The 27,737-nt window shown below is 37.9% G+C and overlaps 1 protein-coding gene across 4 annotated transcripts in view; it reads right to left on the reverse strand.

Annotated features, from left to right (window-relative positions):
* The window catches only part of LOC123318472 (peripheral plasma membrane protein CASK), a 217,718-nt gene extending 190,243 nt beyond the window's left edge, over positions 1-27,475 (reverse strand). For all 4 annotated transcript variants that reach the window (XM_044905099.1, XM_044905098.1, XM_044905097.1 and 1 more), the window contains exons 1-8: positions 26,938-27,475; positions 23,857-23,969; positions 22,589-22,694; positions 19,895-19,972; positions 19,567-19,745; positions 8,497-8,672; positions 4,328-4,450; positions 3,539-3,722 (exon numbers count right to left, since the gene is read on the reverse strand). In XM_044905099.1, coding sequence (XP_044761034.1) covers positions 3,539-3,722; positions 4,328-4,450; positions 8,497-8,672; positions 19,567-19,745; positions 19,895-19,972; positions 22,589-22,694; positions 23,857-23,969; positions 26,938-26,996 — 1,018 coding nt within the window. In that variant the 5' untranslated portion in view covers positions 26,997-27,475. The remainder of the gene's footprint in view (positions 1-3,538; positions 3,723-4,327; positions 4,451-8,496; positions 8,673-19,566; positions 19,746-19,894; positions 19,973-22,588; positions 22,695-23,856; positions 23,970-26,937) is intronic.
* Between the last annotated feature and the right edge of the window lie 262 nt (positions 27,476-27,737).

A 27,737-nucleotide genomic window follows, 5' to 3' on the forward strand; every position in this document is an offset into this window, starting at 1 on the left:
GGTCTACCCTGTCCTGGTCTTCGGACATTCATACCTGTCTCCCTGAATCGCTGCAACATTCTGGACATACTTGTATGGGAAACTCCAAACCTTTCTGCAATTCTTGTGTATGTCCACCCTTCTTCTCGCAAAACTACCGCTTGGGCACATTCCTCTTGGGTCAATTTGCGTGTTTTGCGTTGCATAGCGATCGAATGTAGAAAATCAAACGAAAGAAAAACTATTGATCACTAGAATTGATCGAGAACAACTGATTTTAGAATGGAGCCAATACATTCAAAATCTGATATCATCTTTTTTTATTCCTGCTGGGAAAAAACATCTGTATTGAAGAAAACCGTTGAAAGTGGATAACATATGCATGCATAATTCCGATAAAAATAATTATCATTGAGAATACCTTCAGTTGTAGAATAAATTTGAGATTTCCATAATGTGCGTTAATTTTTTTGCGCAGTGTATTAATACACAATCAATAAAAATTTCATCAACGGGGGTCAACGTTTGTACCGTATCGATTCGCCAAGTACGGATTCTCTTTTGGAAACCTTGGCATTTAGAATTCTGCAATTCTTAACCAATTTCCTCAGAAATGCCGCAAACGGAGATGGAGACTGCCGCTTTCAGGTAAATGAGTTCCGAGCGCAACTTTTACCGCTAATTCGATAACGATTTATAATGCAGCAGACCCTCAGCGTATTTGCGTTTTGAATGTTTTCGAGCATAACCCAGTTTTCGACGTCTGAAAGTTTTAAAAGTCCTCAGCTTCGATCGCACCTGACGGTCGGCTGTCGCTCGAGTTACGTAAAATAAAATCTCGTTATTCGCCGATAAATTTGCCTTCAAAGGTTGCGCGCCTTTTGATGTCGTGCCTCGAGAAACTGTTGTTATTCGATTTTTCTCGAAGTGAACCGGCTATCTGTCCGGCGACAACTTTAGATGAAACGCCAAATTCGTCGATTCGCAGTTAGGGTAAATTCAAAGAGTCCACTTAAGATAAGTCAAGATCTACTCGAATAATACGCCGATGCCTGCATGCATTGTCGCCGAAAATGAACAGCTACAAAGGCATCTTCGGCGGCAATTACGAAGCAAAACAATCTGTTACTCAAGTGTAAAATTCACTTCTCCCCCGTGCAATTATACCATTCGAAATTTTCCCATTCGTCGCTCGGCGTAGAGTCATTAAGACGAATAAAGTAGTTTCGCGCGCGCTCCGATCTGACCCGAGGTGACGGACGAGTTAATAATCGAGTTTCCAGTCTTCGCTGCATCCAATGGACCATAATTGGGTTAAATCTGGAAATGTTACAGATGTGTCTCCAGACGCCTTCCCCGTGCGCGTCACCCGTCCAAGTCATTAGCAGAACGTTATGGAGTTTTGGTCCCCTTGTCTCAGAACACTGCGAATAGAACGACTCTAATCGAGTTTCGGAAAAGATCTAGCTCGGCAGGCCGAAATTTCGCAGAACAAAATCTTCTTGAAGAGAAAGTACACTTCGCAGATATCACTTCATTATTACGCCACCTAAATGATGCAAGGACCAACTGGATAAGTACTCCATCTGCAGATGGATGATGGCAACGTCAAACATAACGGTCTAAAGTCGTAATTTACACGAGTGTCGTGGAGACCTAATGGATTTTGAAAATAAGATGATAGAAAGAAAAAAAGGTTTCATGATGTATGCACTTTCAGCGGTGGGGAAAGCGTCTGCGGGTTTTCAAAGATATGAAAAAAAATCGTCAGGTGTACATACTCCGGCGAAACAGATTAAGATACTGTATATGCCCTACATATCTCTGATGATAAATTCATGTTAATCTGACAGTTTGTGGTGGGGGTGGCCGTACGGAGTTGAAAAGAGTAAAAAATGAATTTTTTTCGAGTATGTCAGAGTTTTAGAAGATATGTTTATTGAACCCAAAGGAAGCTACTTTTCAATGACTGACAATTCGGCTGTGATGCAAGGTCACAGCGGTCCTTTGAAAATGCAAAAAAAATGGTTACTTGTGCATACTCGACCGGGTCAGATTTTCATAGAGATGATTAGTCTCGGTGTTGCAGACGTGTTGACCCATTAATCTGACACTAATCAGGGGGGTTTTCTTAACCTGACAGTTTGAAGATGATAACAAGACATTTTTTTTAAATATCTCTCTTCCTGTAATTCTAATCGTTTCTGTATATTCATTATGAAAGTTGTAGATAATAAAATTATATACAACTTTTGTCTGAAGCAATTTTACATACTCTAAACCATTTTCGAGCTAGAGAGTGATGAGTGCGAGGAGCTTAGCCACACATGCGAAAGGTCAAGGTCAATGTAGACACCCAGTCTAATGTACATTCATCGCCATATATCTCAAAAACGTTCAAACGTAGAAAAAATTACTTGGTAGAAGATGTTATGCTCTACAACTTTTCTAATGAATGCCATAACAATTTGAAGCCCAGGAGAGGAGATAACTCAGAAAAACTGATGTTTGTATCCTTTATGGCTGATTTTTATCGTTTCAGCTCGTTGAAACTGTCAGATTATATTTTTTCTGTTATTCTTGAATCATTAGCTTCCAATTAAAAAAAAAAGCCAACGCGCTCGAGAATGTACATGGGACGTTTTTTTTGCAAGTAAGGCGCCTTACCACACATTTTCGACAGGCATAAATTGTCAGACTAAGAGAATATATATTTTTCAACATATAATTAACCACATATAATTTTTTTTAACTGGCTGTCCTAGCCAATTCCCCCTATATACAGATCAAATTTTTGGAAGAGGTACTTTAGAGGGTCCAAGGTATCTCCCCTTATATCAATCTGACACCAGTTAATGCCTCTTAATTTCCCTCTTGGGCTTCCCAACTATAAGGTGCCGATGCACGCTGACGCGGATTCTTAGAACGATTATGACCCAATCGTGGACGAAGTTTCCACGTAAAAATTCACATCCAAGGCCCCATTCTCTCGGCATCGATCAGTGGACACATAGAATCGCAAACTTAGACTGAAGACCCCATTCTCAGGCGCTCAAAACGAGGAAATCTAGAGCGTAAAGTGGTTTATCCGTTGGAGGGCTTCGCTTTAGCCGCGGCGGAACGTATGCTAACAGAATTCAGAAGTGGCAAGTTATATTGTTCGGAGTTCTCGGAAACGGCCGCCAGTCCGTTATGTCGAACACTCGAACATCGATGGGAAAAATGGGACGTGAAATGCCGTAAAATGGCGGGAGGATCGACGGTTGATCGGGATTCGATCCGGCATATGAAGGACGACCAGAAATTAACGCGACATTTGAATTTGCCGCCACTGGTGCTACGAAGGGCTGCCGACACTAAAAGAGACAATTGACAGCTGTCAAAATTGACTACTGTCAAAATTGACAAATGTCAAAATTGACAAATGTCAAAATTGACGGCTGTCAAAATTGACAAATGTCAAAATTGACGTCTGTCAAAATTGACAGTTGACACCTCGATACGATGAGTGAGCCTCACAAATGCTCTCATATTTCACGCTAGACGAAAATTTACTCACCACACGAAGAAATTTCGTCATCCCCAAAATCCGACAGGGTGTCTTCGTTCGCGTCGTCGTAGGGGTACCATTTGCTAGAATTCACAGCCGAAAGTATAGCAGCCTTCAGTTTTCGCCTCGCGTTGTACTTTTTCAATTCCTCGATGGCGTCGCCGAGGTGGATCCGAAGTCCTTTTTCTCGTTCCTGAAAGAGAACACAGCATTACAGGGATTCAAAATATTCATTGCATGCACCTCGCTATCCTTGGGAACTTCCCAAAGAACTACCGAAAATATCTTGAGGGTGAGACTTTGACTCCTACAAATATTTCAACAGTAGATTCTTGAGGTCAAAAGAAACACTTTCTTCCTTTACCATTTTTTCCGACTTGTCTCGGTTCGAAAGATACAGGCTAGTGAAAAACCATAAAAAAATGTTTAGTTCTATCTCACAAACGGTTTTATCGAAAAAAAAAATGGTATAGTAAAAGTGTTTCTTTTGACCTCAAAAATCTACTGTTGAATGTACGAGTCAAAAACTCAACCTGTATAATAGGAGGATACTGCATCGATTGAAAAATCACACAAAGTTTTAACCTACCAAATAACATCACCTATTGACCTGTCAAAACCGCAATATAGTTTGTAGTCCGGAAGATATTGACATTTTAACAATTTTGGTCGTCACCCTCAATGAATCACCCTGTATAAACGTCGGCTCAGCCTGCCATAAGTTTAACAAAACCTTAAATTCCTCCTCACATATTTCGGACAAAACTTCCATTTAAATGATTTAATTTGGCAACTCACCCTTATCCATCTGTGATTCAGTACTTCTTGTATAGATATCCTCCGCTTCGGATCAACTATCAGCATCTGCTGTACCAAATCCCTCGCACTATCACTGACGAACTCCCAATGCGGCGTGTCAAACTGAAAACGAAAAATTAGATCGATATAATATCGAATTTTCTTTCAAACCAAACTTGCACAAGTCCTTACCCGAATCGGTTTGAGAGAACACAGAAATTGTAATTCTATCGTTCGGAATTTATGCTAATAAATCCATTTCTTTGAGTATAGAATATTCATATTCTATGATATATTTCATTCGAGCTGAGGAAATAAAAACGCAACAATCGTCGTCAAGGAAACATAATGCGTCATAGATCATTTCAGGATCGGTAATAAGCATAGATTTGAAAAAATATGTTCGATAGTGGAACGAGTGTTTTGAAGCAGACCAAATATGTCAGTAAATGTAGAATTTCAAGTCGAAAATAGTCTCAAAAGGTTTGGTTAGACTCGTTGACGAAGGATTGATTGTCGAATTCAATTCTTGCATCTTGAATTGTTGATGTGGCTGATACAGGTCACTTTTAATATTGAATCAAGAAATTTTTCATGCTTTTACGATGGGGAAAGGGATGGGTGGACCTTTTGATACCGAGGATTTCCATCCATTTATGGTTTTTAACAACTTTTTTTAAACTTAGATATGAAATGTTGTATCCACAGAATTTATAGTTGCTATTTGAAAAAACTAACGCAGGGTGCTTGACAAACCCCTAAATTATTTAAAATAAGAATTGTTCCTGCTTTTTTTCACAAATTAGTGAATATCGAAGATAGGAATCGTTTTTGTTCCTTTTTATTTACTCTGCATATAGGATGCGCAAGTTATCTCTGGCCAAGTTTCAGAGAATAGTTCTACAGGCAATTTGCAACAAAAAAATTCCTATAGAGTGTGGTCCAAATTGGTAATAATTCCTATGATGTACAACAAATTTTTATTGAAACGATAGTTTACAAGTTATTTTATGTTTCTTGTGGAAAATTGTATTTATACATTAATTAACAACTGGAGTTAATTGGACCATACTCTTCAGGAACTTTTTTCTGTGCTCTCGGATTTTCTTAGTGTTTTCTTGTCAAACTTCGTGGATACCTTGTGCCAAATTATTTTGTGATCGTTATCGGTTAGCTCTGGGTTTCGTATACCGATTTTTGGGCAAGGAATGGCATTTTTATGACTCAAAAAGTAAACTTCTCAAGCAGGTGCAGTTTTTCTCGTGCCCGGTTCCGAAGTTTGAATATAGACCAGAAGCGGGAAACATATCTCGAACCCAGTCGGCGATAAAAACGTTTCCAAAGCACCACGATCGATGTTCTTCGCCCTATCCTATCCCAAGTCTGGCTGGACGTTCTCCGACCGCAACTGTGCTCCTGAATATCTTTGGGTTAATTTCCGGAATAATTGCGTGAAGTATTGTCGACCTCCATTTCCATATTTCCGGCACAGTGAACAGGCATTCGTCATTGGGCGAGAGAAAATACTCGAGTGCTGCATCTCACAGCGCAAAATTTCTTTGGAGGTTTTTTCAGAGGTTTCGTTTTGATATGAAGGATTCACTTCACAATCGAGCAGTTTACATATTTCTAATAATTTATTGAATTTGATGAAAGAAAATTAAAAGTATAGTTTTCCTTGAGCGAGGACTACTAAGCCTCAACGGCATATACAGCGTGTTTGCAAAGGAGAGGTTTTTTTTTGTCAGAAGGTAGAACTCATCAAAATAAGTCGTTTAACCAAAAATTCTCTGTGTAACACATGAGGGGTTCAGAGCTGAAGTGAACCAAGTCCATTCAGCCTGGTTTTGAGATGAATGGCTTAGAAGCCAATTTATTCAAAAGTGACTTCTTTAGATTTTGAAAGATTTAGAATGTAAGCATATGCTTGCATAAGAATAATAATAAATAAAGTCACTTTTGAATTAATTGGAGATAAACAACTTCTTAGCCATTCATCTCAAAACTAGGCTGAATGGGCTTGGTTCACTTCAGTTCTGAACCCCTCATATCCAAGATGGCTGAGATACAACCCCTAGAAGTTCGACAGAATTTCATTCAATTTCAAGTACGGGACTGTGGAAGGTGACTCCGGCATCGCAAAAACGAAACAAAACATAAATATATGGCTGGACAATGAATGGTTCAGTACCAAGTTCTTCAGATTAGATGCATCAGGTTACTTTTGAGAAAATCATAATTGTTGTATCGTGCAATTTAGGGTGAAAAAAAATGTAGAAAATCCAGGCAGTTTCTTGAAAATGTTTATGTTAGTTATGTTAGGAAAGTTCTATGATGTTTCCTCATTTCATCCCATTTTTAAGACAATTATTGGAATGTTCGAACAAAAAGATTGTGATGCCCTTTGTGAAAAAATTCGTGAATAATTTAGACAAATTTTATTGGTGAGATTTTGAAGTATTATTCTATTTTTTACACTTGTGTCCTAAGTCTCTTCTGTCAGTTGGTATCGAAATGAGCCATTTCATAAAATCGTGTAAGTTACTGAAAAATAATGAGAATCATTCGACAATTCTAAGTTTCCATTTTAATTACCACGTAAATATCGAACGAGCCAATATCCTAAACGAAACCACGTGGTCGAATCAGGAGAGGTTTTCCCACAACTTTGCGCTTATTCAGCTAAGAAACGGTCTAGGGTCGTATTAGGATCTCCTAGTAGTAATCATTTTCAATTTTTTTTTCAACTTTGTCATTTTGAAAGTTTTGTAAAGGTGAGTTTTGGTAAAACGCTCCATTTATACCAGTTCTACATTCTGTTGAAAAAAAAGCCTCACCTTCAAGTACAGCAACAAGGTGAGTCTTTGACTCTTACAAATATTTTAACAGTAGATTCTTGTGGTCAGAAGAAGCCCTTTTTTCTTTTAACATTTCTTCGAATCGGCTCGGTTCAAAAGATACTGTTACAAAAACATGTTATTTTCATCGAATGAAATGAATTTCGGAATATAGTTTTCCATTCATTTGATGAATCTTCTTCGAACACTAGATATCGCCCGCGTCTTCCAGTGTTCTCATTATGACCATTACGTACCATAAATATACCAAAAATTCAAACAACCCCAACTGTCGAAAATAATGGTTGTATTCTGCTTTTCATCTATAAGTTACAAATCTGTAGCGTACGATCGATCTGTCAATGTCCCATTGACAAGACAAGAAAAGAACAATGTCCCGTCAGCTTGTTTATAAAATAACAGCTGTTGATCTACAGGCGCGTACTTACTGGCGAGCTTCAACTGCAACCGGCCATAAAAATCCCATAAAATTTTACGACCTTCCTCGTTCGTCGCAGACTTCATAGACAGCCATCTTTGTTTGTCTCATCAAGATAATGCATTTGTTGTCCTTTATTATCAAGGCATATTTCAGTCGATGTTGCCAGCTTGTGCAATTCTCACAAAACGCTTTAAACTTTAAATACCCATTTTTATTTTTCATTTTTAAGTGCTTGAAATATTTTTTTTTGGGAAACGGTTGAAATGGTTTTTTTTTCAAAATGTGATGTTTCAAAGACGTCAGAAAGAGTATTCCCTATTGCAATTGTCCTGTAAGCTTATGAAAAGTTACGGATTGGCTTACAGATGAAAGCAGAATATCACCATAAGTTGGACACTATCTTATGAATATTTGAACGTTTTGTAAAATAAAAGTATTCTCCATATTTGTTCGTATAATGCGCTGTTTTCGAGTAATTTGAAGAGTAAAAATTATCTGAGGTTTAAAAAATTGGGTACTTTTTCTTCTGTTTAAAAGATCCACAGATGTGTAGTGTCATAGATTTAGCTAGTTATCTGAAGTTGATTGTGTTTTTCCAGGGGTGGCACAGCTCATTATGAAAACTTAAAATGACTTATATCTTTTTATCAGGGTCGAATCGGAAAAATTGGTATAGGAAAAAAGGTTTTCTTTTGACCTCAATAATCTACTGTTTGGATATTTGTACGAGTCAAAGACTCACCCCGTATACGCTACTCCCTGAGAATTGATGAAACATAACCTCTCGACCCAGCTGCCTCTGTCTTGTTAGCGCAGAAACGAACCCTTTCCCAATTCTTTACCCAATAGAAATGGAGAGGCTAATAATTTCACATTTACGTCGTACTCACGTGCAGCTTGCCGCGACAAATCTTCTCCATCAGGCGTCGGCCGCTCCCGTGGAAGGGCAGAGTCCCGGTTAGAAGGACGTGGAGGAGTACGCCGGCCGCCCAGATGTCCACAGTCTTGCCATACTGGCGCCTCTCGATGACTTCCGGTGCCAAGAAATGCAGACAGCCGACCCTACCTGAAACCAAGGGGAGAAAATGCTGTGAAATTCATGCAGTTTGAATGTTTTCAACTAGATTACAATCAATATACAGGGTGTCCCAAGGTTGATGGCCTTTGGGACGTTCGCGGAGAACGGATCATAGGATTTTTCTGAAAATTCAGTAATTCCAAAACTCTTCGTCATATCTCTCGATACAAAAACGGCAAAAAGTTGATTTTTTTCAAATAGAAACCCTCAAGGGCGGTTCCAGTGGGGGGGCATGGGTGCGAAAGTTGACCTTCGAAAAATTCCCAAAAGTTGGGTTTAGTTAAAACTTCCTCAAGACCGAACGGTTGCGCCGGGGTGGATGAAATGTCGAGATTTATCACTAGAAAGGTTGCTTTTTTAGTTTTTAATATGTATCACGTTTGAATCTACTATTATTTTTCTGAAAGATACTCGAAGTTGAAAAATGGACGAATTAAAAATTTGATTTTATGGTAAGGAGTGTTAGATATCCGAAAGTTTGGTGGGCAAATATAGGTTTTCGAACACGCTGAATCTATTGCGAGCAATTTCGAAAGCCCATCTCCCTTCGTTTAGATTTTCATCCTTCAAATGGCATTTTTCAAAAATTTGCAAATTTCAATCTGCGATATCTCCTGGTATATTCGTCTGATCGAATTGGGATTTCCGGTTATATAATCAGCGTTGCCTAGGCTTCCACCCTAGCACAAAAACTCGATTTCGAAAATCTCGATTTTTTGGGTCAAAAATGAGCAAGGGGTTAGACCCCCCTAAAATGACCTATTTGCTACTCTGTCTGAAAATCAGGATGTTCCATTACTATCCTAGGATATGGAGTGCATAGAATTTGTTCTGAAGATTCTCGAAAATCAAACAGTTGATGATTCAATAGAGAATTGCACTCCAGAGAGCTCTTCGAAGTCAACTCGAAAATGAAAAGTGGAAAAATAAAAAACATTATTTTCTCCTAAACAGGGCCAGATATTCGAAATTTTGGAATGAAAATATAGGTTTTCGAACACGCTGAATCTATTGCGAGTATTTTCGAAAGCCTATTTTTCTTCGTTTAGATTTTCATCTTGCGAATGGCATTTTTCAAAAATTTGCAAATTTCAATCTGCGATATCTCCTGGTATATTCGTCTGATCGAATTGGGATTTCCGGTTATATAATCAGCGTTGCCTAGGCTTCCACCCTAGCAAAAAAACTCGATTTCGAAAATCTCGATTTTTTGGGTCAAAAATGAGCAAGGGGTTAGACCCCCCTAAAATGACCTATTTGCTACTCTGTCTGAAAATCAGGATGTTCCATTACTATCCTAGGATATGGAGTGCATAGAATTTGTTCTGAAGATTCTCGAAAATCAAACAGTTGATGATTCAATAGAGAATTGCACTCCAGAGAGCTCTTCGAAGTCAACTCGAAAATGAAAAGTGGAAAAATAAAAAACATTATTTTCTCCTAAACAGGGCCAGATATTCGAAATTTTGGAATGAAAATATAGGTTTTCGAACACGCTGAATCTATTGCGAGCAATTTCGAAAGCCCATCTCCCTTCGTTTAGATTTTCATCCTTCAAATGGCATTTTTCAAAAATTTGCAAATTTCAATCTGCGATATCTCCTGGTATATTCGTCTGATCGAATTGGGATTTCCGGTTATATAATCAGCGTTGCCTAGGCTTCCACCCTAGCACAAAAACTCGATTTCGAAAATCTCGATTTTTTGGGTCAAAAATGAGCAAGGGGTTAGACCCCCCTAAAATGACCTATTTGCTACTCTGTCTGAAAATCAGGATGTTCCATTACTATCCTAGGATATGGAGTGCATAGAATTTGTTCTGAAGATTCTCGAAAATCAAACAGTTGATGATTCAATAGAGAATTGCACTCCAGAGAGCTCTTCGAAGTCAACTCGAAAATGAAAAGTGGAAAAATAAAAAACATTATTTTCTCCTAAACAGGGCCAGATATTCGAAATTTTGGAATGAAAATATAGGTTTTCGAACACGCTGAATCTATTGCGAGTATTTTCGAAAGCCTATTTTTCTTCGTTTAGATTTTCATCTTGCAAATGGCATTTTTCAAAAATTTGCAAATTTCAATCTGCGATATCTCCTGGTATATTCGTCTGATCGAATTGGGATTTCCGGTTATATAATCAGCGTTGCCTAGGCTTCCACCCTAGCAAAAAAACTCGATTTCGAAAATCTCGATTTTTTGGGTCAAAAATGAGCAAGGGGTTAGACCCCCCTAAAATGACCTATTTGCTACTCTGTCTGAAAATCAGGATGTTCCATTACTATCCTAGGATATGGAGTGCATAGAATTTGTTCTGAAGATTCTCGAAAATCAAACAGTTGATGATTCAATAGAGAATTGCACTCCAGAGATCTCTTCGAAGTCAACTCGAAAATGAAAAGTGGAAAAATAAAAAACATTATTTTCTCCTAAACAGGGCCAGATATTCGAAATTTTGGAATGAAAATATAGGTTTTCGAACACGCTGAATCTATTGCGAGTATTTTCGAAAGCCTATTTTTCTTCGTTTAGATTTTCATCTTGCAAATGGCATTTTTCAAAAATTTGCAAATTTCAATCTGCGATATCTCCTGGTATATTCGTCTGATCGAATTGGGATTTCCGGTTATATAATCAGCATTGCCTAGGCTTCCACCCTAGCAAAAAAACTCGATTTCGAAAATCTCGATTTTTTGGGTCAAAAATGAGCAAGGGGTTAGACCCCCCTAAAATGACCTATTTGCTACTCTTTCTGAAAATCAGGATGTTCCATTACTATCCTAGGATATGGAGTGCATAGAATTTGTTCTGAAGATTCTCGAAAATCAAACAGTTGATGATTCAATAGAGAATTGCACTCCAGAGAGCTCTTCGAAGTCAACTCGAAAATGAAAAGTGGAAAAATAAAAAACATTATTTTCTCCTAAACAGGGCCAGATATTCGAAATTTTGGAATGAAAATATAGGTTTTCGAACACGCTGAATCTATTGCGAGTATTTTCGAAAGCCTATTTTTCTTCGTTTAGATTTTCATCTTGCAAATGGCATTTTTCAAAAATTTGCAAATTTCAATCTGCGACATCTCCTGGTATATTCGTCTGATCGAATTGGGATTTCCGGTTATATAATCAGTGTTGCCTAGGCTTCCACCCTAGCAAAAAAACTCGATTTCGAAAATCTCGATTTTTTGGGTCAAAAATGAGCAAGGGGTTAGACCCCCCTAAAATGACCTATTTGCTACTCTGTCTGAAAATCAGGATGTTCCATTACTATCCTAGGATATGGGGTGCATAGAATTTGTTTCGAAGATTCTAGAAAACCAAACAGTTGATAACTCAATAAAGAATTGCACTCCAGAGAGCTCTTCGAAGTCAACTAGAAAATGAAAAGTGGAAAAATAAAAAAAATTATTTTTTCCTAAACAGGGCCAGATATTCGAAATTTTGGTATGAAAATATAGGTTTTCGAACACGCTGAATCTATTGCGAGTATTTTCGAAAGCCTATCTCTCTTCGTTTAGATTTTCATCTTGGAAATGGCATTTTTTAAAAATTTGCAAATTTCAATCTGCGATATCTCCTCTTATATTCGTCTGATCGAATTGGGATTTCCGGTTATATAATCAGCGTTGCCTAGGCTTCCACCCTAGCACAAAAACTCGATTTCGAAAATCTCGATTTTTTGGGTCAAAAATGAGCAAGGGGTTAGACCCCCCTAAAATGACCTATTTGCTACTCTGTCTGAAAATCAGGATGTTCCATTACTATCCTAGGATATGGAGTGCATAGAATTTGTTCCGAAGATTCTAGAACACCAATTAGTTGATAACTCAATAGAGAATTGCACTCCAGAGAGCTCTTCGAAGTCAACTCGAAAATGAAAAGTGGAAAAACAAAAAAAATTATTTTCTCCTAAACAGGGCCAGATATTCGAAATTTTGGTATGAAAATATAGGTTTTCGAACACGCTGAATCTATTGCGAGTATTTTCGAAAGCCTATCTCTCTTCGTTTAGATTTTCATCTTGGACATGGCATTTTTTAAAAATTTGCAAATTTCAATCTGCGATATCTCCTCTTATATTCGTCTGATCGAATTGGGATTTCCGGTTATATAATCAGCGTTGCCTAGGCTTCCACCCTAGCACAAAAACTCGATTTCGAAAATCTCGATTTTTTGGGTCAAAAATGAGCAAGGGGTTAGACCCCCCTAAAATGACCTATTTGCTACTCTGTCTGAAAATCAGGATGTTCCATTACTATCCTAGGATATGGAGTGCATAGAATTTGTTTCGAAGATTCTAGAAAACCAAACAGTTGATAACTCAATAAAGAATTGCACTCCAGAGAGCTTTTCAAAGTCAACTAGAAAATGAAAAGTGGAAAAATAAAAAAAATTATTTTTTCCTAAACAGGGCCAGATATTCGAAATTTTGGTATGAAAATATAGGTTTTCGAACACGCTGAATCTATTGCGAGTATTTTCGAAAGCCTATCTCTCTTCGTTTAGATTTTCATCTTGGAAATGGCATTTTTTAAAAATTTGCAAATTTCAATCTGCGATATCTCCTCTAATATTCGTCTGATCGAATTGGGATTTCCGGTTATATAATCAGCGTTGCCTAGGCTTCCACCCTAGCACAAAAACTCGATTTCGAAAATCTCGATTTTTTGGGTCAAAAATGAGCAAGGGGTTAGACCCCCCTAAAATGACCTATTTGCTACTCTGTCTGAAAATCAGGATGTTCCATTACTATCCTAGGATATGGAGTGCATAGAATTTGTTCCGAAGATTCTAGAACACCAATTAGTTGATAACTCAATAGAGAATTGCACTCCAGAGAGCTCTTCGAAGTCAACTCGAAAATGAAAAGTGGAAAAACAAAAAAAATTATTTTCTCCTAAACAGGGCCAGATATTCGAAATTTTGGTATGAAAATATAGGTTTTCGAACACGCTGAATCTATTGCGAGTATTTTCGAAAGCCTATCTCTCTTCGTTTAGATTTTCATCTTGGAAATGGCATTTTTTAAAAATTTGCAAATTTCAATCTGCGATATCTCCTCTTATATTCGTCTGATCGAATTGGGATTTCCGGTTATATAATCAGCGTTGCCTAGGCTTCCACCCTAGCACAAAAACTCGATTTCGAAAATCTCGATTTTTTGGGTCAAAAATGAGCAAGGGGTTAGACCCCCCTAAAATGACCTATTTGCTACTCTGTCTGAAAATCAGGATGTTCCATTACTATCCTAGGATATGGAGTGCATAGAATTTGTTTCGAAGATTCTAGAAAACCAAACAGTTGATAACTCAATAAAGAATTGCACTCCAGAGAGCTCTTCGAAGTCAACTAGAAAATGAAAAGTGGAAAAATAAAAAAAAATTATTTTTTCCTAAACAGGGCCAGATATTCGAAATTTTGGTATGAAAATATAGGTTTTCGAACACGCTGAATCTATTGCGAGTATTTTCGAAAGCCTATCTCTCTTCGTTTAGATTTTCATCTTGGAAATGGCATTTTTTAAAAATTTGCAAATTTCAATCTGCGATATCTCCTCTTATATTCGTCTGATCGAATTGGGATTTCCGGTTATATAATCAGCGTTGCCTAGGCTTCCACCCTAGCACAAAAACTCGATTTCGAAAATCTCGATTTTTTGGGTCAAAAATGAGCAAGGGGTTAGACCCCCCTTAAATGACCTATTTGCTACTCTGTCTGAAAATCAGGATGTTCCATTACTATCCTAGGATATGGAGTGCATAGAATTTGTTTCGAAGATTCTAGAAAACCAAACAGTTGATAACTCAATAAAGAATTGCACTCCAGAGAGCTCTTCGAAGTCAACTAGAAAATGAAAAGTGGAAAAATAAAAAAAATTATTTTTTCCTAAACAGGGCCAGATATTCGAAATTTTGGTATGAAAATATAGGTTTTCGAACACGCTGAATCTATTGCGAGTATTAACGAAAGCCTATCTCTCTTCGTTTAGATTTTCATCTTGGAAATGGCATTTTTTAAAAATTTGCAAATTTCAATCTGCGATATCTCCTCTTATATTCGTCTGATCGAATTGGGATTTCCGGTTATATAATCAGCGTTGCCCAGGCTTCCACCCTAGCACAAAAACTCGATTTCGAAAATCTCGATTTTTTGGGTCAAAAATGAGCAAGGGGTTAGACCTCCCTAAAAGGACCTATTTGCTACTCTGTCTGAAAATCAGGATGTTCCATTACTATCCTAGGATATGGAGTGCATAGAATTTGTTCCGAAGATTCTAGAACACCAATTAGTTGATAACTCAATAGAGAATTGCACTCCAGAGAGCTCTTCGAAGTCAACTCGAAAATGAAAAGTGGAAAAACAAAAAAAAATTATTTTCTCCTAAACTGGGCCAGATATTTGAAATTTTGGTATGAAAATATACGTTTTCGAACACGCCAAATCTATTGCGAACAATTTCGAAAGCCTATCTCCCTTCGTTCAGATTTTCATCTTGGAAATGACATTTTCAAAATTGCAAATTTCACTTGGGAATTCGTCAACACCGAGCGGTTGCGCCGAGATGGATGAACTTTTCAGATTTATTACTAGAAGAATTGTTTCATCAGAATATATATCACATTTAGATATACGATAATTTTCCTGGAAGAAAGTCTACTCGCAACTTTACATTCCCAAAATGGATGGGTCAGTTAAAAATTTCTCAAGACCGAACGGTTAAAATTTCGAGATTTATTACAAGAAAAATTGTTTTTTTAGAATATTTACTAGTAAGCCCAGTCGATTAGATCTATCTAGATCTAGATCCATTCATAATAACTATCTAGTTACTATGAATGGACTACGTTGGCCTTAATTCAATGTAGTACACATTTTTGAAAGATATCAATTAAAAATGTACTCAAAACACCCTTATTCCTATAAAGCATAAGTGTGTAAGTTATGAAGATCCAAATGGAAATTTCACAGCTCGTCTAGATGGCAGAGTTCAAGCTCAAATATACAATTATGATATTAATACTCCAACTAGTGAAGTAACGAACTTGACCCTGTCTATCTCGCAATGAAAATTTCATGGCGCGATAAAGAAATTCATGACCCATATAAACCGCTAATTTGATGGTCCCCAGAACATATAGAGAGACGTATACGATGTTCTTGAAATATAACTATCCATACCAATTGCGACTGTTTTTTTGACGAGAAAAACCAGTAATGAGGATTTTTCTATGGGAATATATATTGTATATGATAATATTGCAAACTGAAGTTAGATATTGATTGTCGAAATACTCGATGAATAAAATAAACAAATAAAAGAAATTCATTTTTATTTTGAAAATAAGGTGGACTCTCTGTGGTGCAAATGACCATGAATCATTCACTGTGTCATCATGGAAAACCTCTTTAGTTTTTTTTTCTTTTCTTCCCTTTCAATATCATAGGGATTGAACACTTTAATTTAAGAGAGCAAAGCAAAAATGCCATTGTACAGGTGTCAAACGCCTTTCTTATTCCACTATAATCAGCATGATTGATTTTTTGATCAACAATGAGGAATTGCTCGCCTCTTTGAGAGTAAGGGTCTTCATAAACGACTGTATCATCCCAGCAGGCGTCAATTTTGAAATTCTATGATATGCAGTTCGGGGCACTTCAGTGAGCAGCAGCTTATATCAATTCGAAGCCAACTACGATGTTACAATCGATTAAAAGCCCCGATATCGCTCTTCAAGGAACGATAAGGAACGAAGTTCTTCATATTCCTTTCACCGATAACTGAGGCTACATCCGCGATACATCCAAGATGATCCTCCACCCCGATATCAGCTTCCGACGACAACATTGAATGTGATCGCGTTTAGCGAAACGATTCAGGTTGTGCGGTCTCAGATACGCGACCGAGGACCCTGCCAAAAATCGGTACACTGCATGAATTATAAAGGCCTGGAGATTTGCCAGAGCTTGCGATGGCTTCGGCGAGAGTGGAACTCTGCCACTTACCTTTGTCGTACAGATTTCGACTTGCCGCTTGTGGGCTAATGAACGAATTGCCTTTTGGAACTTGTAATGGCGCCGAAAAAGTGGAGTATGCATATCGAATTAGGGTATCGTCTGTTGGATCGTGAATACTTTAGTTTTGTTGAGTGTTTGACTGAATATGAAATACGTTGAGGGGCAATATTCGTTTGTTTATGTTGACTATATACTATATATATATATATATATATATATATATATATATATATATATGTAGTAGGTAGGTCAAGAGATCCATCTTCACGAGCCGATTTGCCTTAAAAACCACAATGAAGTGAATTTAATGAATATAGAGGCCAAAAACAGTATTCTTCTTTCTATTAGTCAAATGGCTATGTAGGTACTACCCACCCCTGCCTGTGATCTATGATCAGTGATAACCTAACTTGTGTCAAACTAACATTAACCTCAATTTGTAAGAAACGTCAGCCTGGAGTTTATTCTGTGATCGATCATAGTAGTACAGAATACATCATGAAATAGGAAATGGATTGAGCATAGGTAACTCTAAAGGTGCCTACAGATTACTCGGACGTGACGTGGGACCACGTCGAAATGCGCATGATTCAAAAATCTAACATAAGATTTTGCGCGGTAGCGTTCAAATTGTTCTGACGTGACGTGAGAATGCATTGCACAAAACCCTATGATCGATTTTGGAATAATGCGCATTATGACGTGGTCCCACGTCACGTCAGAGTAATCTGTAGGCACTTTAACGATTTGTCAAAATCAGCTAAGCATTCGCTGTCGTGGGGCACACAAGCTTTTCCCTCTATTGATTCGCATGCTGTTTTGGTCGAGTATTGTATTTTGTGCATGTTTTTGGAAAAAATGTTCTTCCCTACGTTAGATTAGAGTGATTAGACTATAACTTTCTAAGAAATGCCTCTTTACACTGATAATAAAAAGCTTTTTGTGCCCCACGGCAATGAAGGGTCAGCTGATTTTGACAAATCGTTAGAGTACACTATTCCCTATTCAGACGTCATTTAATCATTCATTACTGAATTTCGTTATACAGAAAAAATCTACAAATGGACCATCGGTGAGCTCAAACTTATAATTTCTTAGGGCTACTTGCAACTGTGTGCCCTCTTGTGACTGAAGAGACCCAACCGTGACCTACAGATCCTTCCACACTCTGGGCATGGATAGTCACCAACCAGATCTGGCCGCCGCTGTATTCTTCTCGAGTCTCCATTATAATTGTCGACCAAAGACCTCCACTGTGATCTGTCTAACGCTAGTTGTTCCCAGTTATGATTGGCAATAACTGATTTTAGGGATTGATACGGTATATCCTTAAATCGCTCATATTGGCCTCCTGGTTTCCGAGCTCCCTCTGTGAATTCGCCACACAGAGCTATTTTGGGGAGTCTTGTGTCTACATCCTCAGGATGTGGCCGCTCCATCTGAGTCGGGCCTTCGTTACCTGAGTCTCAATTGTTATACAACTCACGCGCTGCAAGACTTCTGCATTTGAAACTCTGTGGAACCATTTGATGTGTATTATTTGTCTCAGATGACGTTTTTACGTTTGTTCAAGCTGTTTTATGTCGCCTGTAGGGCGTTCAGCTTTCGCTTCAGTAAAGAAGCGTTAGGAGGACCACTGCTGTCTTGGTCTTCAGATTGGGGTCGTGATTTTGAAACACTCTGTTCTTTAGCTTCCAGAATATCCGTGATGCTGAATTGATACGGTTGTGTATTTCCGTGTCCAGGTTAGCCCTAGTAGACGTACAGTATATATGGCAGAAAAATAGGACTGAGACAACCCAACATGCAGCCAGTAGTTACTTTTTCTTAAATTCTGATTGGTCTTCACTCACGTCTATCTCCACAGAAAAGAGGAAAGTATTTGGCGCTTCATAGCTTCGTCACTATCTACAGAGTAGACACTTTCATGTGGGTATTGCTCTGTCTATGGGATACTTTCAATACTGACAAATAACTGTCCAATTCATCTAGAGTTGCCGAATGTTATCTATGCGAAACTCTCAAAAATAATATCTGTAATACAGAACGAAAAGAAGGAGTACTAGATCCTTTCGTTTGCATAAAAAGTGTAGCACTTTTCTACACTCGATTTGATTTACACCAGGTAGAGGAGGTGTAGTTTATCTACACCTAGTCAAAAGGAGGTGTAGATAAATTACAACTCCTCTACACTTATGTAAATCCAATCAGCAAACGAACACTAAAATCGACTGTAGAAAAGTGCTACACTTTTTATGCAAACGAAAGGACCTACTGTTTTCGTCTTTTTGTTATGTATTATATTTTCCGGACCAGGATATGGTCATAGTGAGCGAACCCCTCAACTCGCACGTGGTCCTTGATGAATGTTTGCACATTCGATGACTGCGGGAAGTCGTTGAGCTTGGGAGGCATGAACTGTTGTTGGAGTCTGCAGAGAAAGTGAGGTTTGGTTCAGTCTTTGCGTAACAGGTGGCGTATCGTGATTAGAATATCTCAGAACGTCGTCCCAAGATCGCATAAGACTACCATCCTCCGTTCGGAAGATTCAGATTGAGTTGTGTTTTCTTCTTCTTCTTCGGAAGATTCAGTGCTATACTGTACTGACGAGGGACAACGATCCCGAAACCGGTCTACAGTTTCACTTGACTTCTCTGGTCATTATTGGAGCATTATTGGAGCGACAATTCCTCCGGAATTGTTGTTTCTATTTATATTTCAATAATATCTGTGTTCGGAATAACTGATTTAGTCCGCGTAAATACAACCTAACGTGAGAAGAAATTATTGATCAACGAATTATTTTCAGGGCGAAGAATATATTCTGTGTACAGCCTCAAGAAATAGCAAAGCTACGCTACTTACCACTCGTGGGGGCAGACATCCTGTCCGTCAGTTGGATGGCAACGCCAAAACCGCCCAACTTAACTGGAGCGGAGTTTTCCATAGTTGCCAACAGGACGCATTCCGGCTTGATGTCCCTGTGGATTATGTCATTCTCGTGACAATACCGCAGGGCTTCCAATATTTGTCGCATATAATGGCTGTAGAAGAGAAATGCTTTTTGTTATTTTGTTCACTGGTAAAGAATTTGTAAGATAATCTTATGGCTGTAGAAATATTATTCGACTGGTGTACAAGTCATTTAATAGCAAGGGCGGTTACATATATTATATATGATTTGTTTACTCACCTTGCAACTGCCTCACTGTACACAAATCCTGCTGAGGCCCTCCTCACAATTTCGTAGCACAAATCTGATCCGCTCATACTGAAAACAAAAAACAGATAAACATCTTCATAGCGAACTCCACATTCTAGGGGGTAAATATACGGGGCGGAGCACCCAAAACAACCCTCTCAAGGATAAAAAATGGCTTGAGGAGTTTAGTGAGCATCTTTTCGAAATTCAACTTAAGAAATATCGAGATTTCGTTTATGATATTCTCCCAAATCACCGCTTTTATATAATATGTGGCTGCATATAGAATTCCAAATCTACGTCTAGTGGAACGTAAAGTGGAACAAAATTTCAATGTCAAAATATTTCATTACTCAACATATTCTTCTCTCAATTGGAAACATTTATTACAGCGAACCTGCAACGTCCCTAGACTTTTCAAAAAAAAAAGTTTCTTCTTGCTCTGCGAACCAGACTTCCTCGTTGGAAGAAAATTTACAACCTTTTAAACTTTTTTTCAGTTGAGGAAAGAGATGATAGTCGGATGGAGCCAAATCTAGTGAATAAGGAGGGTGTTCTAGCAATTCAAACCGTAAATCACGAATTTTTTGCATGGCAACATGAGATTTGTGTGCAGGGGCGTTGTCCTGCAAAAACAAAACACCTTTGGATAGCTTTCCGCGTCTTTTCTCTTCAATTTTTTCCCGTAGAGTGGTCAGTAATGTCGAATAGTAATCTCCGGTTATTGTTCTACCCTTATCCAAAAATCAATCATGATTACTCCATGGCAATCCCAAAAAACTAAAGCAAGAACTTTTCCAGCAAATTTTTGGACGTGAAATTTCTTAGGTCTTGGAGAACCAGAGTGTCGCCATTCCATCGATTGTTGCTTTGTTTCTGGATCGTAGAAATGTACCCAAGTCTTATCCATAGTAACAATTCGGTGTACGTTTTCAAATCGAGCACAGATCGAGCGATGCTTCTACCCTTGCACGCTTTTGGTCAAGATTCAAACATTTGAGGATCCATTTTGCAGCAATTTTTCTCATGTCCAAATTGACGTGAACTATACGATGAGCGCGTTCGTATGAAATATTCAGTGCTTCAGATATCCGTTTTAGCCCAATTCGACGGTTTGATAAAATCATGTCATGAACTGCATCGATATTTTCGGAGACTGACACAGAAACTGGCCTTCCCGATCGGTCATCATCTGCAATGGAAAATTTGCCTGTTTTGAAGCTTTCAGTCCAATTTTTCACGGTCGCATACGAAGGACATTGATCACCAAGGCATATCTTCGTAAATCTGCTTACCTCTTAACCCTTTTAAATACAGGTACTTGATGATGGCTCGATACTCCAATTTTTCGATTTTCACAATTTCGGTGGACATCTTCTTTCTTTTAATTTATTGCGTAACTCTGGTTTACCCTTTTGACCTCAAACTTCACACTGACACTTCCAATGAGTTATTGTACGTTGCTATCGTAACGCAATCTTTTTTGTATGCATGGAACTGGACTAGGCTAACTAGATATCAATACATCCTCGTAATTAATGATGTTTTGACTGATCTTCCGCATGAATTCACAAACAAAAACACACTGGAAATAAAAAGGATCCTATCTGTAGGTTTTTCGATCAAACTCAACTGTTTCGAGTCGGTCATCACGTATAGAATTTTTCCCGTGAAAAGCCTCGTCCTACCAAAGTGTTACCCGCCATTCTATCGACAAAAACCCAACCACTTACGACCTAAAAAAAATACACCGGTAGTCGAACGGACAAAATTTATAACTTCCCTAAATCGCCCGAGCACAATTGGCGAGACCGATGAGGAACGCAACGAAAGAGCGGCCACCAATTATTAGGTTTCGGGAAAGAATTTTCCCACTAAGACTCTTTAATCTGCGGCCGGGGTTTTTCAATGGGGTCGCGGGAATACATCATCATATATCAGGCGTGGAAAGCCTCGGAAACGTTGTCTTTTTGCGAGCATCGACTAGGCGGAAACGACCTCTGCTGCTCGAAGTCTGAAAGGGCATAATCAACAGTTTACGGCTAGGCGAACAGCATTGGGGAAAACCTGAATAAAACCGAAGAAAGATTCCGCATGTTGAAGGAATCAGAATGCTCATATTTTGTACATTCGATACACAGGGTGTATTTAAAGGTGAGGCTTTTTTCAAGAAGGTAGAACTGGTCGAAATGAAGCGTTTCACCAAAAATCACCTATACAAAACTTTCAAAATGACAAAGTTGAAGAAATAATTGAAAATGATTACTGAAATAGATCCTAATACGACCCTGCACCGTTTCTCAGCTGAATTATCGCAAAGCAGTGGTAAAAAACTTATCTCCTGATGCGACCATGTGGTTCTGTTTAGGATATTGCCTAGATCCCTTTTTAAGAATTTTTTGCTCTATAGGTATTTTTCAAATGAATTCAATTTCAGGTTATGGTAAAGGAAAAATCACGATGCAGCCACATCCTATATGAGTGCAGTAATTTGGGAGTATAGGTTTCGACATTAGATCTACAAATCTTCTGATTTCATTTTGAAGGTAAGCAAATGCCAACACAAAACGAACTTATATTGATGAAAAATAACAGAGTAACTTTTTTTATTTCATCCAAATTTTTATAATGAAACGCACTGATTGTTTTTCAATGTGGATAATATCGTAAAACATCCATACTCACAATTCGAAAACCATGTACAACATCCCCTCCGAGGAGTAGGTCTCCAGCAGCTCCACGATATGGGGATGCTTCAGCATGTGACATATTGTGGCCTCCCTCTTCAAATCTGAAAAGATAAGACTTATTTACCAAACCCACTTGTTGCGCGTATATACAAAAGGACGCGACAAAATAATGAAATGTCTGCCATCTAGCGTGTATAAGAGCCAGTGTTCCGGTCAATTTAGGGTAAATGTATGGTATGTCGAGTTAGTAAAACAGTTCATTTGAAAGTTTAGTAAATAATAAGATATGAGGATGAATTATACATCTGTCACGAGTATGAAGAATAGGACGTTCTTGCGAAAGGGATGAAAATGGATAACTTTGATACCCGTATGTAATAATATATACAGGGTGACAATTTGGAAACTTGACAGTTCAATTATGTCACGACAATGATGATTTCGGAGAAAATGACGGAACAGATCAATTTTTATTCGGAGGGGGACATATTTTGAGCAGAATTGTAAGCCGAAATCTCCTCAACCCTAGGTGTAGGAGCTATCACCCCTAAATTCTCAATAGTAGGGGGTGAGCTATACCCCAACTGAAAGATCAATTGACCCTCTACATGAATACTAAGGTTTGAAAATTTTTATTGAGTCGTTGAAGTAGTTACAGGGGCTGACAATTTGAAAACTTGCCAGGCCAATTATGTCTCGACAAGGATGTTGTCAGAGAAAATGCCGGCACACCTCAATTTTTATTCGGAGGGGGACATGTTTCTAGCAGACTTGTAAGCCAAAATCTCCTCAATCTTAGGTGTAGGGGCTATCACCCCTAAATTCTGAATAGGGAATAGAGGGTGAGCTATACCTCAATTGGAAGACCATAGTATTATGTAGAGAGACATATATTGTCTTCCAATTGAGGTTTAGCTCACCCTCTATTCCCTATGAAGAATTTAGGGGTGATAGCCCCTACACCTAGGATTGAGGAGATTTCGGCTCACAATTCTGCTCAAAATATGTCCCCCTCCGGATAAAAATAGACCTGTTCCGGCATTTCCTCTGAAAACATCCTTGTCGCAATATAAATGGCCTAGCAAGTTTTCAAATTGTCACCCTGTATGGAAAAATAAAAATCGCCTTTTCCTTCACGGCAGAAATATTACATTTTAGCCCTCTGTCCACACAATCTCGAAGTAAAATTTAAATATTTTTTATCTAGTATAATGAATAATACTACGTCATTCGTAGGTCAAATAGAAGATATATAATACTTACCGTCAGTACTTAAGCCAGGGCTAGAGGTGAATTTTGCCACATCCACCACTTTGACAGCGAATTCCTGTCCTGTCTGACGATGTAGGCACCTTCTCACTATACTAAAAGGTCCCCTGAAAAAAAAAACATTTATTACTGATTTCACTCGACCATTTTCCTATTGTATGTTACTTCTTGAGTTAGAAACACATGGAACTCATTATGGGCTATTATTTTAATTTTCTCCATTTCTCGAAATAGCCAGTAAGTTAAATAAAGACGAAACCACTGGTAAGTGGCCATTTTCAATGCATGATTTTCTATTTCCATGATTGCCATAGACAACAGAACACAAAATAATTCATAAATCGTCCTAAATCATGTAAGTATTGACTTTCATTCGAGAATTTATTTGTCTTAAATCTGAAACATGAATGGGATCTGCCATATAAGTTTCAACGCTTCTAGAGCTTAAACACATTTCGTAGAAATTAAAATAAACCCCAATTTCTGTTGAAAATATTTCACAATCGATAATATATCTGTGCTACAGATCATGGAATTATGGTCTGTGTTCCCACTCAAGAATTTATGCAGTTTGTTACATAAATGACCCAAATTCATAATTTCTCACACTGTCGCATTTATTTAATTCGAAATACAAGAATTTCTTAATTTGGGCATTTGAATTTTGATATTTAATCGACCGTTTATGATAGATGATTTCCAATATTAACATATCGATCAGTGTTGGTTCTCAGAAACTCTATGAACTTGTTGAAAATATATATTTCTCTCATATGGAACCTTCTTTACTTCTTCTATCATTGAATATCATTATAAACATCAAACTCCTTACTCATCAAAATGGGACAGATTACTGAGCCATGAGCCATCATTGATGACAAAAGTAACATCAAAGATTATCTGAATAATTGTATGGCGTCATTTGAAAAAAATTGATGTATCCTGGGAGGTAAGGCAAAACCTTAGATTAATAAAATAATCTATGGGCAAAACAATATAGAAAACTTGATACACTGAATTGAAAAAGTTGTTGTTACATGATTAGTTGAGAAATTGACCATATTTTCTCTCCATTTCTACGTGGTATAATACTGTGTGTAGACAACTTTACAAGCAGACTGGTGGACTTGGTGAATAATTTAGACGAATTTTATTGTTCAGTTTTTGAAAAATACTACTTCCTAAGTTTTCATATTGTTTATTAGACTTCACGAAATATAGGGTTTCTCGTGAATGTGATAATCCAGATGCAGTGCCCAGACTATATAGGGTCTTTTCAGGCTCTTTTTAGCGATGATTTTTCCAACTTGCTCAATTTGAAAGTTTTGAAGAGGTGATTTTTGTGAAACGCTTGATGAGTTGATGAAGATATCATTGCTAAATTGTTCCAAATTATCTCATATAATCTCCAATATACAGGATGTCGGAAATAAATGTCCTTCGTTTGACTAGGAGACGTGGTTTGATAAGGATTTCACTTTTTCACATCAAGTTCTAAGAGTTCAAAGCTCTCCTCTCAGTCCTATCGGGTTTTACTTAATCATTTTTAAGTTTCAAGTATTTGAAGCCTCAGTGTGTAGTTTGATGTCTTCTAGTCGTAGATATCTGACTATCTGACAATGCCTGGTTGAAAGAAAATATTTTCCATTCTTCAAAATATTTTCTTGAAGAAACCATCAATTATTTTAGCTGATTTTGATCTGAGACGTCATTGCCGTTCGTTTACATATCCTTATATGTCCGAACAAGTTGAAAATGACGTCACAGAACTTCATGTTCACATCTGAATACGAAGTTTGTTGATCTAGCTCACCCAGTATATCAAATTTCCTCTTTAGCGCAACAACGACGTAAAAAGTTGAAATACCCTAGGCAAAATTTTAATTTTCCATACACGTGGACTGATCTAGTGACATCTTAAAAATATTTATCTGTCCCAAATCCATATATTGCCCCAATCAAAATAAAAGTTATGTAAGGATATTTATAAACACTTGTGAATTGAGATAAGCAGATATAAGAGTACCATGCCCAATTTAAAAGAATATCAGGGGCTCAAGATTCATGCCTTGATTTCAAGGAGAATCAAAAACAAAATTGAAAACATCATTGAAACTATCTCGGAAACTATATATTTTTCAACAATTCCAACAGTTGGAACTACGCTCCTTTTCTTATACGTAGGGTCGTCATAGGGTGCCTGGATTCAACATTGATTTATTTCAGAACGTGCCTCTGTAGATATTTTCGCGATAATTTTTCAACAAATAAGCGGAGAAAGATGAAGTTCAGTATTGCGCTGTTAGAACGCATCACAAAATAAACCGTTTTTCCACGAAACGTATATGTGTATACATGGGGATAAATAATTGAATTTGCGATTTTTAATCAATTATAAGCCTGAATAAGCATAGACATCAACAAATTGTTTTTTACTGAAAGGTATATTAATTTATCTTCTAATTATAAACTTAAATCGGTTTATATGAAAATTGGACCATAGTTGCGTCAAAACATGCCTTCGAGGGGTTTATTTTTCATCTCTTGTATCTGATTCCAAAGGTTTATTTTTCCTTTATCATTGAACAAATACAAACCCTGGTTCCCAACAAAAATTATGCACGATTGTTCGATTCCAAAGGGTCGCATGGTTTCGTTATCATGGTAGCGATCTTGACCTTGTCTACGCTACTAATTGGTATGACCATCAATTTGCCACACAATTGTTTGAGGGGAAAGTGATAAGGTAGGTATTTAATAGTATGATGAATCTTCTTGAGAAAACAGAGTAGATAAAGATGATTTTTCCCATTTATATTAGGCGATAGTCCTCTTCGATGTTACCGTGTACAAAATAGCACGGTTTTCTTCTGTACACACGAAATCAACCCCCTCGAATGTAGTTTGAGTATCGACTTTTCTAAGGAAAGCCACAAGTGCATAAATTAAATAAACGAAAGGGGGAAAGTGACTAATATTTTCGTCAACAACGTCAACAAGAAATGCGGTTTAGAGATCGTGTTACGAATGCTTTTTTCGCGCGAGAAATTGTGCAGAATCGTGCTTTTTCAGTACCTTCCGATTTCTTCGCAGAGTTCGTAAACATCGTCGAACAGAACCTCATCCTCTGCCATTCTGACACCTCAAGAACCACAAATTTCCACGCGAAGGACCGGATCAGGGTCAGTAGAATATCATAATTAAAATCTCCGGATAATGTACCATAAACAAACCACACGCGCAAATACAATCATCGGCCGAAGAAACACGATTCAAAATCGAAAAATACAAATCACAAAAAATCAGCGAAGGGCGAGGCGTTTCTACCGAATTATGCAAACAAACTATCGCCAATCGGTTAGTTTGGTTGCCTGCAGATCGGGCCGAGAACGTGTTTTGGAAACGCCGATCTCCCGTAATATGGCCGCACTATTATTGCTCTATCTGTCAAGAAGACACTGTTTTACATAGATTACACGGAGATGAAGGTGGTTGGGAGGTCCGTTCTCGGTACCGGCTAGTCGAAATCCGTATTATTTACAAAAGAAACCTAGTACACGCCCAGAGACACGGTTGAAAACGAGCACGAACTGACAAGTATGACAGCACCGGTCAGCAGGGAAGCGCCCTGCTGGTCATGCGCTAGGCAATGTGCTACACACGGAGTCAAATCGCAAATAGCAGGCATTTAATACTGATATATTTCGGTTTAAAGTGGAAATTATTCACACCGCGTTTTCAAATTGCGACAGATTGCCTTCCGTTCGTTTTGTTTGTTTCCTGACCGAAAGAGAGAGTTTGGCAGGCAGACTGAGCTATGACAATTTCAGGCGGCTTATGAAACAGATGAAGCCGTACCATTAAAATCAAATTTA

This window comes from Coccinella septempunctata, chromosome 8 (genome assembly GCF_907165205.1).
Source record: "Coccinella septempunctata chromosome 8, icCocSept1.1, whole genome shotgun sequence".
Lineage (NCBI taxonomy): Eukaryota > Metazoa > Arthropoda > Insecta > Coleoptera > Coccinellidae > Coccinella > Coccinella septempunctata.